General features: G+C 48.1%; 1 protein-coding gene across 1 annotated transcript in view; it reads left to right on the forward strand.

The window, feature by feature from the left end:
• The window catches only part of lamc1 (laminin, gamma 1), a 72,545-nt gene that overhangs the window by 45,607 nt on the left and 10,900 nt on the right, over positions 1-16,038 (forward strand). Inside the window, exons 6-18 of the mRNA XM_078287896.1 lie at positions 1,238-1,374; positions 2,282-2,404; positions 2,849-3,038; positions 3,388-3,500; positions 6,059-6,280; positions 7,454-7,642; positions 8,308-8,553; positions 9,918-10,071; positions 11,396-11,538; positions 11,880-12,058; positions 13,432-13,588; positions 14,432-14,637; positions 15,472-15,551. Of these exons, the coding sequence (XP_078144022.1) occupies positions 1,238-1,374; positions 2,282-2,404; positions 2,849-3,038; positions 3,388-3,500; positions 6,059-6,280; positions 7,454-7,642; positions 8,308-8,553; positions 9,918-10,071; positions 11,396-11,538; positions 11,880-12,058; positions 13,432-13,588; positions 14,432-14,637; positions 15,472-15,551 (2,139 nt within the window). The remainder of the gene's footprint in view (positions 1-1,237; positions 1,375-2,281; positions 2,405-2,848; positions 3,039-3,387; positions 3,501-6,058; positions 6,281-7,453; positions 7,643-8,307; positions 8,554-9,917; positions 10,072-11,395; positions 11,539-11,879; positions 12,059-13,431; positions 13,589-14,431; positions 14,638-15,471; positions 15,552-16,038) is intronic.

A 16,038-nucleotide genomic window follows, 5' to 3' on the forward strand; every position in this document is an offset into this window, starting at 1 on the left:
CTGTGTGTGTGTGCGTGTGAAAAATAGAATTAGGCCTCCTGGAGCCCCTGGCAGCAGCCGAGGAGAAAATAGCTCACACACACACACACACACACACACACACACACACACACACACACACACACACACACACACACTCCCCTCCAGTCTACATCTGGTGGGTCTTTTCATTTAGCTGTCAGCAGGTTTCAATTTCCCTCTGATATATAACAGTATATTATATTGTATATGATGAAGATGAAGAGGATGAAGATGTTTTGTCTGTCACCTTCTGACATTTCACATGAAACTTCATTACCCATCAGCCCCGGCTCACATCTCCACTGTTACTGGACAAAGTAATAACTAGAGCAGATATAATGACAGAATGAAGCTTTTTGTTTTCTGCTTTTTCAGAATGGATTTATGGATTTTTAAGGAAAAGGATTTTATTTTATTACTTTTATTGTAAATGTGTTAAGAACAGTGAAAAAAAGTAATAAAAGTAATACATATTTAATAGTCCAATATTTATCACTATTATTATTATTATTATTATTATTATTATACACTGTGTGTGTGTGTGTGTGTGTGTGTCTCTATTCTCAGCCTCAGTAGTAAAATGTGTCAGACGTCCGGTGATTTGATTTCAGCATGAGGGGAAAACCGTGCAACTGGAAGTTTTAGGTCATGGAAGAGCTTTGAGTTGTTGACCTCTCCCTCTGACCTCTGACCCCTGACCTCTGACCTCTGACCTCTGCTGAACCTGGACATACAGTAGATCTCATGTATCTCACAAACATTGTTGTGTTTTTTTTCCAAATGCACTGAACTTCCTGATGTGCTGCCTGCTCTGCTCAGTCTTCTGAATCAGAATCAGCTGCAGCAGCAGGATGAGCCTCAGTGTCTGGATCAGTGGTTCTCAACCTGCGGGTCGGGACCCCCCAGGGGGTCGCGAGATAATTTTGGGGGGTCCTGAGATGATTTATGGGATAGGAAAAATAAATCTACTACACTGATTTGTTATCGTGTCTATTTTTTTTAGCTTTTTCTCTCATTTTTACATTTTCCAAGTGAAATATTAAATGGTTTTAAGCCTTCAGGCCTCTGCTTATTAATCAAATGAAAGATCAGCAGCATTACAAGCTACCGACAGTAAGGAGGTCAGGGGTCAGAGGTCACGGCAGCCTGACAGATGGAGCAGATCTTCCTGTCAGGTAAAGCTGAGGCTCATTCTTCTTCTGTGGTTTTCTCTCAGGTGTAAGCTGGGTTTCTTCAACCTGGACCCCAGCAACCCGGCGGGCTGCACCCCCTGCTTCTGCTTCCAGCACTCGTCAGTCTGCGACAGCGCCGACGGCTTCAGCCTGCACAGCGTCAGCTCCGCCTTCCACACAGGTGACACACACACACACACACACACACTGTCAGCTCTGCCTTCCACACAGGTGACACACACACACACACACACACACACACACACACCGCCGCTGAGGAACACTAACAGGTCTAAAGAGACGGAGCACATCACCTGTCCTGCTGTCCTCACACTGGCTGCCTGTACATTTTAAAATTGATTGCAAAATTTTACTTGACTTTATTTTACCCTGACTACATTTTAGATTTTTTAATTCCTCATGATTGTAAGTTCAGGTTTTTTTATTCACAGTCTGTCTCAGAGGACTGTACAGAGAACGAGCCTGACTAGATCTGACTGATCAATCAGCTGTAGAACAGAATGATACAGAACAAACAGGAAACACACAAAAGCAGATTGTAACCTGAAGTCTGCAGGACAGTCTCTTCTAGTTGTTGTGAAGAGTGGAGCGAACCCTAACCTGCTGTCAGGCCCTGAAACTGGACTGAGCTCAGATCAGCTGAGTCTGTAGCTACTGAACGCTATTAAAGCTATTCTAGTTACCTGAGCTGCTTAGTGCTGAAACTAGTTTAAAATAAACAGAAAACATGTTTAGTGTCTGAAAACACTTTTCCCACCGTGTCTCTTCCTGTTGAGTTTGTCAGGGAGGCCAAGCGTCCGTCACACCTGTAGATGATGCAGTTTTAAAGTTAAATTAAATCAAAGTTTAAATTCCCAATGTGTGTGTTGGAGGAGGCGGTGTGTTTGGTTAACTGGAGAATCTCACTGTGTTTTAAACAGCAGTTAGAACTGTCTGAGCGGCTTCAGTTCCCAAACATCAGGGAGTGTTTAGAGGTGATTTAGATTAACTAGGTGATCTAAAAGTGTTGTAACCTATGTGTGTGTGTGTGTGTGTGTGTGTGTGTGTGTGTGTGTGTGTGTGGTCAGGTGATGAGCAGTGGACCGGGCAGCAGCGGGATGGCTCCAGTGTCCCGGTCCAGTGGTCGCCCAGCGGACAGGAGATCTCCCTCATCTCCGAAGACTACTTCCCCATGTACTTCATCGCTCCAGGTACACACACACACACACACACACACACACACACACACACACACATTCGGTATCAATGATGATACAATCTGTATCAAGTCACTTCTTAAAACCTATTTTTATGTAAAGGCCTTCTCTTAGTGCTTATTTTTAACTTATTTTATTCTGTTTTAGGTATTTTAATTTGTTTTATTATTTATTGTATTCCATTTCATTGCATTCCTTCTTTTAGATGGTGGTTTCTAATTTTTTTTTTATCTCTTTTGATGTTCTATTGACTTTTTAAACAATTTTTCTTGTAAAGCACGTTGTAACTCAGTTTTGAAAAGTGCTATATAAATAAAGTTTATTATTATCAACACACACACTGACACCATATTGGTAGGAAATGCACGTGACACCATGGGAACATTCTGAATATGAAGGTGATGTGACGTTGCATCATGGGTAATGTTCCTGACACAGAGAAGTTCCTGGGGAACCAGCTGCTGAGTTACGGTCAGAACCTGAGCCTGAGCTTCAGGGTGGACCGCCGCGACACCCGGCTCTCCGCCGAGGACCTGGTGCTGGAGGGCGCCGGCCTGCGGGTCGCCGTGCCGCTCATCGCCCAGGGCAACGCCTATCCCAGCGAGAACACGCAGACATACGTGTTCAGGTACGACCAATCAGCAGCTGAGTCACGTTTCACCGTGATGAGCTCACCGTGTTTATTCAAAACAGATCCAAACTCATTATTATTATCAACTATGTGGTTTTGTTGGTCTTAGTTACTGTAATTACTGCTGTTAATCTATTAATCTGGTTCAGGTAGACTAACTGCCTGAGTCGATCTGGTTCAGGTAGACTAACTGCCTGAGTCGATCTGGTTCAGGTAGACTAACTGCCTGAGTTGATCTGGTTCAGGTAGACTAACTGCCGGAGTTGATCTGGTTCAGGTAGACTAACTGCCTGAGTTGATCTGGTTCAGGTAGACTAACTGCTGGTTTTGGTCTGTGGGTCTCCAGGCTTCATGACAGTACAGATTATCCCTGGCGGCCGACCATCAGCCACTCCGACTTCCAGAAACTTCTCCACAACCTGACCGCCATCAAGATCCGCGGCACCTACAGCGAGAGGAGTACGCAACACACACACACACACACACACACACACACATGCACACACATAATGCCTGGATCCTAGTCAGTTGTGATGGTCAGTCTGTTAACTACAAACCTGCCTGACTGACAGTAAACTGGGTTTTCCCTCCATGTTGAAAAGGTTAAAGGTCGTCATCGCTTCATAACTCAGAGACTTGGGGAGCAAATTTTTCTCAGACTTTTCGACTTTGAATGTTGTTAGTAGTAGTTAAGTTAAGCTAAGTTAAGAAATTAGTTTTTCTGATATATTCAATAACATGTGAATGCAGGAATACTACTGCATGCTATTCTATTCTAAACCAGCCACTGTGGCCGGTGTCCAGTCAGAACAGCCATGTGTCCACTGTGTCTCCACTGTCTCTCCACTGTGTCCCCACTGTGTTTCCACTGTGTCCCCACTGTCTCTCCACTGTCTCTCCACTGTGTCCCCACTGTGTTTCCACTGTGTCCCCACTGTCTCTCCACTGTCTCTCCACTGTCTCTCCACTGTCTCTCCACTGTGTCCCCACTGTCTCTCCACTGTCTCTCCACTGTGTCCCCACTGTCTCTCCACTGTGTCCCCACTGTGTTTCCACTGTGTCCCCACTGTCTCTCCACTGTCTCTCCACTGTGTCCCCACTGTGTCCCCACTGTGTCCCCACTGTGTCTCCACTGTGTCTCCACTGTGTCTCCACTGTGTCTCCACTGTGTTTCCACTGTGTTTCCACTGTGTCTCCACTGTCTCTCCACTGTGTCTCCACTGTGTCTCCACTGTGTCTCCACTGTCTCTCCACTGTGTCTCCACTGTGTCTCCACTGTCTCTCCACTGTCTCTCCACTGTGTCCCCACTGTGTCTCCACTGTGTCTCCACTGTGTCCCCACTGTGTCCCCACTGTGTCCCCACTGTGTCTCCACTGTGTCTCCACTGTGTCTCCACTGTGTCTCCACTGTGTTTCCACTGTGTCTCCACTGTGTTTCCACTGTGTCTCCACTGTGTCTCCACTGTGTTTCCACTGTGTCTCCACTGTGTCTCCACTGTCTCTCCACTGTCTCTCCACTGTGTCCCCACTGTGTCTCCACTGTCTCTCCACTGTCTCTCCACTGCGTCTCCACTGCGTCCCCACTGTGTCTCCACTGCATCCCCACTGCGTCTCCGCTGTGTCCCCACTGTGTCTCCACTGTGTCCCCACTGTCTCTCCACTGTGTTTCCACTGCCTCTCCACTGCGTCTCCACTGTCTCTCCACTGTGTCTCTCCACTGTCTCCACTGTGTTTCCACTGCCTCTCCACTGTGTCTCCACTGTGTTTCCACTGCGTCTCCACTGCGTCTCCACTGTCTCTCCACTGTGTCTCCACTGTGTCTCCACTGTGTCTCCACTGTGTTTCCACTGCGTCTCCACTGCGTCTCCACTGTCTCTCCACTGTGTTTCCACTGCCTCTCCACTGTCTCTCCACTGTCTCTCCACTGTGTCTCTCCACTGTCTCCACTGTGTTTCCACTGCCTCTCCACTGCGTCTCCACTGTCTCTCCACTGTGTCCCCACTGTGTCTCTCCACTGTCTCCACTGTTTCCACTGCCTCTCCACTGTGTCTCTACTGTGTCTCCACTGTGTCTCCACTGTGTCTCCACTGTCTCTCCACTGTGTCTCCACTGTGTCTCCACTGTGTTTCCACTGCGTCTCCACTGCGTCTCCACTGTCTCTCCACTGTGTTTCCACTGCCTCTCCACTGTCTCTCCACTGTCTCTCCACTGTCTCTCCACTGTGTCTCTCCACTGTGTTTCCACTGCCTCTCCACTGCGTCTCCACTGTCTCTCCACTGTGTCCCCACTGTGTCTCTCCACTGTCTCCACTGTGTTTCCACTGCCTCTCCACTGTGTCTCTACTGTGTCTCCACTGTGTCTCCACTGTCTCTCCACTGTCTCTCCACTGTGTCCCCACTGCCTCTCCACTGTGTTTCCACTGCCTCTCCACTGTGTCTCCACTGTGTCTCCACTGTGTCTCCACTGTGTCCCCACTGCGTCTCCACTGTGTCCCCACTGCCTCTCCACTGTGTTTCCACTGCCTCTCCACTGCCTCTCCACTGTGTCCCCACTGTGTCTCCACTGTCTCTCCACTGTGTCTCCACTGTCTCTCCACTGTGTCCCCACTGTCTCTCCACTGTGTCTCCACTGTCTCTCCACTGTCTCCCCACTGTGTCTCCACTGTGTCTCCACTGTGTCTCCACTGTCTCTCCGCTGTCTCCCCACTGTGTCTCTACTGTGTCTCTACTGTGTCTCCGCTGTCTCTCCACTGTGTCTCCACTGTGTCTCTACTGTGTCTCTACTGTCTCTCCACTGTGTTTCTCCACTGTCCCCACTGTGTCCCCACTGTGTCTCTACTGTGTCTCTACTGTGTCTCCACTGTGTCTCCACTGTAAGTGGAAGGAGACAGAGGCAGACAGAGTGAATGAAGAGTTTCAGTCCAGATCAGAAACTGGACTCTCAGTAAAACTCAGTCTGTGAAACTTTCCTGTACTCTGTGATTGAAGTGAGTCTCTCCCCCCCCTCCTCCCCCCCAGGTGCCGGTTACCTGGACGACGTCTCCTTGGTGACGGCGCGGCGGGGCCCCGGGACCCCGGCCCGCTGGGTGGAGCAGTGCACCTGTCCTCAGGGTTACCAGGGGCAACACTGTGAGCAGTGCACCCTGGGATACCGCCGCGCCCGGCCGGAGCTCGGAGCCTTCAGCTCCTGTGAGCCGTGCAACTGCAACGGGCACAGTGACTCCTGCCACCCCACCACAGGTCTGCTTACTGACTGCTTACTGACTGCTTACTGACTGCTTACTGACTGACTGCTTACTGACTACAGTGACTCCTGCCACCCCACCACAGGTCTGCTTACTGACTGCTTACTGACTGCTTACTGACTGACTGCTTACTGACTACAGTGACTCCTGCCACCCCACCACAGGTCTGCTTACTGACTGCTTACTGACTGACTGGTTTACAGTTTGGTTTACTGACTGGTTTACTGACTGACTGAATGGTTAATTGGTTTTCTGAATATTTAATTTGATCCATGCAGTTTCAGTTTTTCTGAATATTTTCTAATTCATGCTTAAAGAAACAACTGAACATGTTCCCTTCAGAAAATACTGCAATAATCAATATATTGATAGAGATATTTCTCTGTTCAGTCCCAGTATCAGAAACAGACTGAACTGCAGGTTATTCTGGGGTTTGTCTGCAGGACAGACGCCGCCCCCTGCAGGCTGCAGGACACACTGCAGCTGCACTGCATACACTACAAGTTACTGGAGTTCTCACACTTTCTCATTTGAAGCTGATGATAAATAAACTCAAGGATGCACAGGATGGAAGGTTTATTAGGTAAAGTTTATTTATTCTCACATTGAGAAAACAGAAATGAAGGGAGAAAACACAAAGAAGAAGAAGTGTGCAGGGGAGGTTCAGTAAAGACAAAAGAAGACTGATCTAAAACCACTGAGTCACCTGGAAGGTTCCTGAGCATTTATAGGAACTGGTGATTAACTTGATTTTAATTCTGGTGTGAAGAAGATAGAAAAGAAAAAAATACACATTTGTGGAGAGAGGAGATACAAAATATCCCAATTAGCTTATGAAAATGTCACCTCAAAAAAGCAAAACAAGCCAAAATGGCATGCAAAGCTACAACTAAATACTGATTCTACAGCAGTGTAGTGAGATCCATGTGTAGAGACTTCAGGCTGCACATGCTGGTAGGCAGGACCGGAGTGGAAGTCCTGGGATATCCTGGAGAGTGTTTTCCAGACAGGGAATATCAGGGAATATCAGGGAATATCAGGGAATTCAGCTTCACTTTCCATGAATCTGGAAAGTGGTTTTCCAACTTGTTTCACACATTCACACAGTTTTAGGTCTTAGAAACGGTCCTGTAAAAGTGCTGAATGTGTGTGTGTTGCTGTGTGTCAGGAGCGTGTGAGTGCCAGCACCACACGGCCGGTCTGAGCTGTGAGCGCTGTCAGGACGGTTTCTACGGCGACTCCACCCAGGGGACGGACAGAGACTGCCAGCCCTGCCCCTGTCCCGCCGGGGCCACCTGCGCCGTCGTCCCCAAGACCAGAGAGGTGGTCTGCACCAACTGCCCCGCCGGGACCACAGGTAGGAGGGGGGGGGACCACAGGTAGGAGGGGGGGGACCACAGGTAGGAGGGGGGAGAGAGGACCACAGGTAGGAGGGGGGAGAGAGGACCACAGGTAGGAGGAGGGGTCTGTCCAGTCCAAAACCTTGTATCTCCAAAATATCAACTTTTCAGGAATAAGAAACACAGCCTTGTTTTCAGCCGGACCAGCTTGTGTTTTTCAGTTTATCCAGATGGTTTTAAAACAGTGTCATAAGACTAATGAAACATTAATAAACATTAATTATCCCATAACATAGCTTTAATAAAGTAAGGTTAGTAAGATGGGTTTATAAGGGATTTATTCATGGGTTGATTCACAGAGACACTAGAAATTAAGGGATTTTTTATGCCTTTTGTGCAGGTTTACAGGTTATTCTCCCTGAATTTTACATTAAATTAGAAAGTAAGCAGTCAAACATTAAGGGGAGTTTAAGGGGGTTTTTGATGGGGGTGAATTAATGTGAATGTAAGGTGATTTTAAGAGTTTACTGGTTCGCAGAATAAGAAACACAACCTTGTTTTCAGCTGGACCAGCTTGTGTTTTTCAGTTTATCCAGCAGGTTTTAAAATGGATTTATAAGACAAAGCATCATGGTGGAGTTTTCTCACCCTGTAGTGATATAAATGTCTCGTCCCTCTGCAGGAAAGCGCTGTGAGCTTTGTGACGACGGGTTTTTCGGCGACCCTCTGGGTCAGAACGGGCCGGTGCGCGCCTGCCGCGCTTGCAAGTGCAGCGACAACATCGACCCGAACGCCGTGGGGAACTGCGACCGCGAGACGGGCGAGTGTCTCAAGTGCATCTACAACACCGATGGCTTCTTCTGCGACCGCTGCAAGGACGGTTTCTACGGCAACGCCCTCGCCACCAACCCCGCCGACAAGTGCAAACGTAAGAGCGAGTTCAGCGGTTCTTCTTCGTGTGTTTGTGCCTGTCCTGCTGTAGTACCGAACACTGCAGAGTTCACCTGATAAGGGTTTAAAGGCCGATGCTGATGCTGTAAAAGTCTGTAAAAGCTGCAGGGAAACTTCCTGTACGGAGCTGCTGATCCACAGATTCATTAGTCTGTGGCTCAGTGGAGAGTTTAGTGTCCCATGATGGTCAAATTTAAAGAATATCGGCACAAAATCATCATATCAGCAGCGTCAATCCAAAAATATTCGGCCTTCATAAACTCATATCAGTGGAACCTGAACTGACAGATCAGAACAACGTGACGTTTCCAACAGGCCACGCCCACAGAGTGAGGCAACGTGTCAGACCTTCAGTTAAACGTTGCTTTTTCTGTGTTCTAATGATTCTCTCCTCCTCCTCTCCTCCTCCCTCTCTCTTCCTCCTCCTCCCTCTCTCTTCCTCCCTCTCTCTTCCTCCTCCTCCTCCTCCCTCTCCTCCTCTTCCTCCTCCTCCCCCTCCTCCTCCTCCCTCTCCTCCTCTTCCTCCTCCTCCCCCTCCTCCTCCTCCTCCCTCTCCTCCTCCTCCCCCTCTCTTCCTCCTCCTCCCTCTCTCTTCCTCCCTCTCTCTTCCTCCTCCTCCCTCTCTCTTCCTCCCTCTCTCTTCCTCCTCCTCCTCCTCCCTCTCCTCCTCTTCCTCCTCCTCCCCCTCCTCCTCCTCCTCCCTCTCCTCCTCTTCCTCCTCCTCCCCCTCCTCCTCCTCCTCCCTCTCCTCCTCCTCCCCCTCTCTTCCTCCTCCTCCCTCTCTCTTCCTCCCTCACTCTTCCTCCTCCTCCCTCTCCTCTCCCCCCCCTCCTCCTCCTCCTCCTCCTCCTCCTCCTCTCCCCCCCTCCTCCTCCTCCTCCCTCTCCTCCTCCTCTTCCCCCCCCCCCTCCTTCTCTTCCCCCCCCCTCCCCCTCTCCTCCTCCTCCTCCTCCCCCTCTTCCTCCCTCTCCTCTTCCTTCTCCTCCTCCTCTCTCCCCCTCCTCCTCCCTCTCCTCCTCCTCCTCCCTCTCTCTTCCTCCTCCTCCCTCTCTCCTCCCCCCCCCCTCCTCCCTCTCCTCCTCCTCCCTCTCTCCTCCTCCCTCTCCTCCTCCCTCTCCTCCTCCTCCTCCCCCTCTCTTCCTCCTCCTCCTCCCTCTCTCTTCCTCCCTCTCTCTTCCTCCTCCTCCCTCTCTCTTCCTCCCTCTCTCTTCCTCCTCCTCCTCCTCCCTCCCCCTCCTCCTCCTCCCCCTCTCTTCCTCCTCCTCCCTCTCTCTTCCTCCCTCTCTCCTCCTCCTCCTCTCCCCCCCCCCCCCTCCTCCTCCCCCTCCTCCTCCTCCTCAGCCTGCTCCTGCTCTCCGTTCGGCACGGTGGACCGGCAGACCGGCTGTTCCCAGGTGACCGGTCAGTGTCCGTGTCTCCCTCACGTCTCGGAGCGGGACTGCAGCGCCTGCCAGCCCGGCTTCTTCAACCTGCACAGCGGGACGGGCTGCGAACGGTGAGACAGGGGGAAACCGCCGCCTGCTGCTGGGTCACATCAGGAGTCTGGTTAAAGTCACTGCTCTGACAGATAAACCGTGCTTTGAGTTATCATTATTTAGCTGTTAGTTAACATGAATTAATAAACATAAGGATTAATTCACTATTTATTAGTGATCGTTACTACAAAACATAACTTCCCTGCTTCATCCAAGCTGTGGGACTCAGTCAACAACAGGCATCAGTTGCGTTCGATGGTGAAACCGAGACTTTCCATGGTCTCCGTGCCGCAGAGCAGACACACCTGGTTCCCCGGGAAGAGATCAGCAGATAATTAGAGGCCAAAGAGTAAATAAGCAGTGAGGCTGCAGGAGAAGCTCTGATCTGCAGCTTTAACTGGCAGGAATGCAGCGTCTGGTTGAAACGGAGCAGATACGATCTCAGTAGAGTCTAAAACTCACTGCTGGACCATCAGGCTGGAGGTTTGACCCAGACCCCGGCTGAAAGAGCGGACATTTTGGCTGTAGGTTGGTGAACACTAGTAGCCACTTTCCCTACGAACCAGTAATCCCTTAAATAACCTTACATTTTCATTAATTTACATAAATTCACCCCTTAATGCAAAATCCCCTTAAAATTAATTAAGGGAGTTATCAATGGGGGAGATCCCATCAAAGCCCCCTTAAACACCCCCTTGATCTTGACTCATTACTGTCTAATTGAATGATAAATTCAGGGAGACAGGAACTTGAATCCCTTATAAACCCATGATACTAACCTTACTTTTTTAAAACTGTTATTTTTAATAGATAATTAATGTTTATGTAATGAGAAATTAAGGACATTTCAGGGATAAAATTAAGGGGTTTGGTTTCATAGTGAATTTGGCAGGAAACCAACTGTCATTTGGTGTCTCATTCTATTTTGAAAATATAAAATATTTGGTTGGTAAAATAATGAAAGTGACTGTTTAGCCCTTTAGCCCTAGTCTCTACTCCAAAACACTCTGAGTTGTAGCTTGAGAAGAGTCAGCTCAGTTAACCTGAACAAACTGTTAGCTAGCTAACTAGCCGGCAAACACACTGATGTTAATGTGAACATGCTAACGCTAGCTGCTACTAGATACGTTAGCTAGTGTGCTAATCAGATGTGTTAACAACAAGACAGTGATGGTTATGGGTGTTACATCATCTGAAAGTGTGTCAGTGTCAGTATGTTCTGCACTGCTGAGCTGTCTGTAGTTTGTCCCCAAGACAAATTACATGAAGTTTGCTGTAGTTGGTGTTTAAAGTGATTCTGCTGCTTTGCTTCATGCTCCGTTTTCTCTCTCTGCGTTTCAACAGATGCAACTGTAATCCCATTGGCTCGACCAACGGCCAGTGTGACATCACCAGCGGTCAGTGCGAGTGCCAGCCCGGCGTCACCGGGCAGCACTGCGAGCGCTGTGAGGTCAACTTCTTCGGCTTCGGCTCGTCCGGCTGCAAACGTAAGACCGATCACTTCACCTCTGTTTGATCCAAGAACTGAAAGGGAAATCAAAAATGACTTATTCACCTTGCTAGCTAATTTTCCATGTCACAATATACACCTATTTAACAAAAAAAAAAAAAAAAAGTTTGTTTTCTTGTATTTTTATATCAAAGTCCCGTTACTTTTCCTTCCTGGAAAACAGAGTGTCTTTAATGGTGACCTCATGCTGCACCAGGGACGTAAATAAAAACTCTTGATAAGCGAGTCAGCAAAACGACTAAAATGTAAATTCAGGAAAATCCCTCGTCAAGACGCATGTTCCGTCACTCCCTGTTAACCGTGACCTCTGACCCCCAGCCTGCGACTGCGACCCGGAGGGCTCCCAGTCGGCTCAGTGCAAGGAGGACGGACGCTGCGAGTGTCGGCCGGGCTTCGTCGGCGCTCGATGTGACATGTGTGAGGAGAACTACTTCTACAACCGCTCCACACCGGGCTGCCAGCAGTGTCCCTCCTGCTACAGCCTGGTCAGGGACAAGGTGAGCGCCATGACACTGTCGCTGTGACACTCTGCCACCGTGACACTCTGCCGCCGTGACACTCTGCCGCCGTGACACTCTGCCGCCGTGACACTCTGCCGCCGTGACACTCTGCCGCCGTGACACTCTGCCGCCATGACACTCTGCCGCCGTGACACTCTGCCGCCATGACACTCTGCCGCCATGACACTCTGCCGCCATGACACTCTGCTGCTGTGACACTCTGCTGCCTGAACAAGGAGAGGAGGCACCTTCATTTAACAGGATCGACTCACAATGATTTACAGAAAACAAGGGACATGAAAACAAGGATAATAAAAGACGCAACAAGTACATCACAAAGTGCTAGAACCAAGGCCAGAGCTGTGTGTGTGTGTGTGTGTGTGTGTGTGTAAAAAGCAGAAACTGTGTTCAGTTTATTTGCAAAGATAAACGGAGGCAAAGTGATTAAAACACATGCAGGAAGAAAAAATTTAAATTTGTACAGATGAAATCAAGAACACAAGAGGCTCAATAAAACACTGCAGTGTTTCCCATACAGAGGCTCAGCTGTGCTGCACAGTATCGTCTCAGCCACCGCAAAATAAAGTTACGTTTTTTATTTATTTGTTTATTTTGTCAGGGATCTCAGTTAATGAGAGGAGATGCTTTGCACCAGATTCAGCTACTAGCTAATTTCCATCTGTAGTCCCTCAGGCAGGTAGACATAAAAACAGTGCAAAATACAGGAAAAATACAAAAATACAAAATCGATCTCTAATGCGCCTGATGTCACATCACATCATGTCATGTCTGTCATTTGGAGATACAGACCAGCAGCATTGTACTCAATCTGAAAGTGAAACTTAAAATTCCACAATTTGCTCCAAACTCTCATCTGTTAGTAACAGGATTTGTAAACAGTAACTTGATTCTTTTTAATCAGAGATGTGTCAAACTGCTCAACACTCAGAAAGTTAACATGAGTGCAGCAGAGACTTCATTGCATTTTGCCTCTGATCACCAGTTGATTCCTCTGGACACACTGCTGTCACTGCAGGTAAAGACAAGTCACTAATCCTAAACAACCACCAACACAGTAAACTGTCAACCTGTGGGAAACACTGCATTGCACCTCAAAATGTCGGCCATGTGTGTTATCCTCATCATCTCAGATCTACATCACATCTGCACTGGTTTGAAACCTGACTGATCAGTTGAATCCAGGTGAAAGCTTTGATCCCTTACTGATTCCACCTGATAAATCCACTTCAGTCAGGGAGATTCTGCATCACAAATGACTTCAGAAAAAGGCATAACCAGGTGTCTTAGTCCTGGAGATTTTATGGTGAAGTGCCTTTTTAATTCACCGATCAATGGTTTTGTGTGTCCAGGTGAACCAGCAGAGGCAGAAGCTTCACGACCTGCAGACTCTGATCGATAACCTGGGCTCCAGCCAGGAGACGGTCAGCGACAAAGCCTTCGAGGATCGGCTGAAGGAGGCGGAGCGAGCCATCATGGATCTGCTGGAGGAGGCCCAGACCAGCAAAGGTAACGTAACATCTACTGTACCTGATGCTGTGTTAGGACCTGAAACATCTACTGTACCTGCAGCATGTTAGGATCTGAAACATCTACTGTACCTGCTGCTGTGTTAGGACCTGAAACATCTACTGTACCTGCTGCTGTGTTAGGACCTGAAACATCTACTGTACCTGCTGCATGTTAGGATTTGAAACATCTACTGTACCTGCTGCATGTTAGGATCTGAAACATCTACTGTACCTGCTGCTGTGTTAGGATCTGAAACATCTACTGTACCTGCTGCTGTGTTAGGATCTGAAACATCTACTGTACCTACTGCATGTTAGGATCTGAAACATCTACTGTACCTGCTGCTGTGTTAGGATCTGAAACATCTACTGTACCTGCTGCTGTGTTAGGATCTGAAACATCTACTGTACCTGCTGCTGTGTTAGGATCTGAAACATCTACTGTACCTGCTGCATGTTAGGACCTGAAACATCTACTGTACCTGCTGCTGTGTTAGGATCTGAAACATCTACTGTACCTGCTGCATGTTAGGATCTGAAACATCTACTGTACCTGCTGCTGTGTTAGGATCTGAAACATCTACTGTACCTGCTGCATGTTAGGATCTGAAACATCTACTGTACCTGCTGCTGTGAAAGGATAAGAATTAATAATTGTAAAATCTTGGCATACCGGCAATATTGTTGTTCTGTCTGAACTTCATAATGTTTCCTTAAGCCTCATCAGAGAAGTTCCTGACAGCTTTTGGTAGAGTAGGCGTTGTTTTTCCAAATGCTGGGTCTCATTTTGGAACTGACCGTTGATTCCCTCTCCCCTCCCCCCTGACCTTTGACCCTGCAGATGTAGACAAGGGCCTGCTGGAGCGTCTGAACAGCATCAACAACACGCTGACCACCCAGTGGAACCGGCTGCAGAACATCCGCAACACGGTGGACGACACCGGCGCCCAGGCCGACCGCGCCCGCAACCGAGTCCGCGACGCCGAGAACCTGATCGACCGAGCGCGCCAGGAGCTGGACAAGGCCAAGGACGCCATCAGCAAAGTGGTGCGTGAACCGTGAAGCTGCTGCTAGTTTGTTGTTTTCTTGTTGGGAGTGTTTCTAGCTGTGACTGGCTGAACCCAAGACATGTAGCAGCTCAAGGACTGATGTGTGTTATTAATGGATTGAGTACATTAACCTCGGGTCCATCTCTGAGGACCGCCAGTCCCGTCTCGGTCGGTTTAGACGTGATGCGCAGCTCGTGGAAACACTCGTCGATGCATTTTTCCAGGTCTTCCAGTATCAGATGGTTAGATCCAGTAGTTTATCAGAATTCGTCGATATCGTCTTCCAAGTTTCCGTTAAATTATCGATATGGTTTGTTTTGCAAGTAGTAGCAGAGTTTGTTTGGTTGATCTAGCAGCAGGTCGCCGCCATGATGGATCTCACCCGGTGTCTCGTGATGTTCTCACAGCGACAATGAACTTCCCACTTAGCCGTTTGGGTTCAAAAATAGTTTTGAGACATCCTGTTTATACGCTGCGGTCACACAGGATTAGAACATCTGATTTCTAATCATGGGTGAAGGAGTGTCGTTTTACCTGTCATGTTTCAGGAGTTTAGTTGTTTGGAGATATACAACTTCCATTCATTTCTGAAGGGAGGTTTCCCCCTGTGTGTGTGTGTCATGTTCTTGTTAGTGGCAAAGCTCTGCTCTTCTCATGGTCTTCTCAAAAAGAAACAACATGGAAACTGTATTTTTCCCTGTTCAAACTCACGAGACTTTTCAGTGAGTCATTATAGTCCAAACTAAGTGTGACCTTTTAATCCATGGTCCAGGCTCCCAGTGTTTTCCCTCAGTACAGTTTGTTCCTCATGCTTCCCTCTGTGATCCTGCAGGACATCAAAACCCCCAGCGGGACCGGAGACCGCAACAACATGACGCTGCTGGCTGAGGAGGCTCGCAACCTGGCCGACAAGTAAGACTCCGCCGTGACAAATACTGTCCAAATACTGTCCAAGTACTGTCCAAGTACTGTCCAAGTACTGTCCAAATACTGTCCAAGTACTGTCCAAGTACTGTCCAAATACTGTCCAAGTACTGTCCAAATACTGTCCAAATACTGTCCAAGTACTGTCCAAGTACTGTCCAAGTACTGTCCAAGTACTGTCCAAGTACTGTCCAAGTACTGTCCAAATACTGTCTAAGTACTGTCCATGTTCAGTTAAAAGAAACTGAAGTTCTTGTCAGGTTTCTACAGTGCTGCAGTTTTAATAGCAAAGTGCAGTTTCTGGGCAAAAAGCTCTTATTTACTTATTTTCTAATTGTTGCCCTTGTATTAGTATTAGTAATTATTAGTAAGTATACAAGGGGTTTTAACAGGTTTTAAAGGCTCAGGAGTTATGAAACTCATTCAGCATAAATGACTGTGGAAATGTTCAGTTAAAAAAACACAAAGTTTGCTT

This window comes from Centroberyx gerrardi, chromosome 13 (genome assembly GCF_048128805.1).
Source record: "Centroberyx gerrardi isolate f3 chromosome 13, fCenGer3.hap1.cur.20231027, whole genome shotgun sequence".
NCBI classification, from domain to species: Eukaryota; Metazoa; Chordata; class Actinopteri; order Beryciformes; family Berycidae; genus Centroberyx; species Centroberyx gerrardi.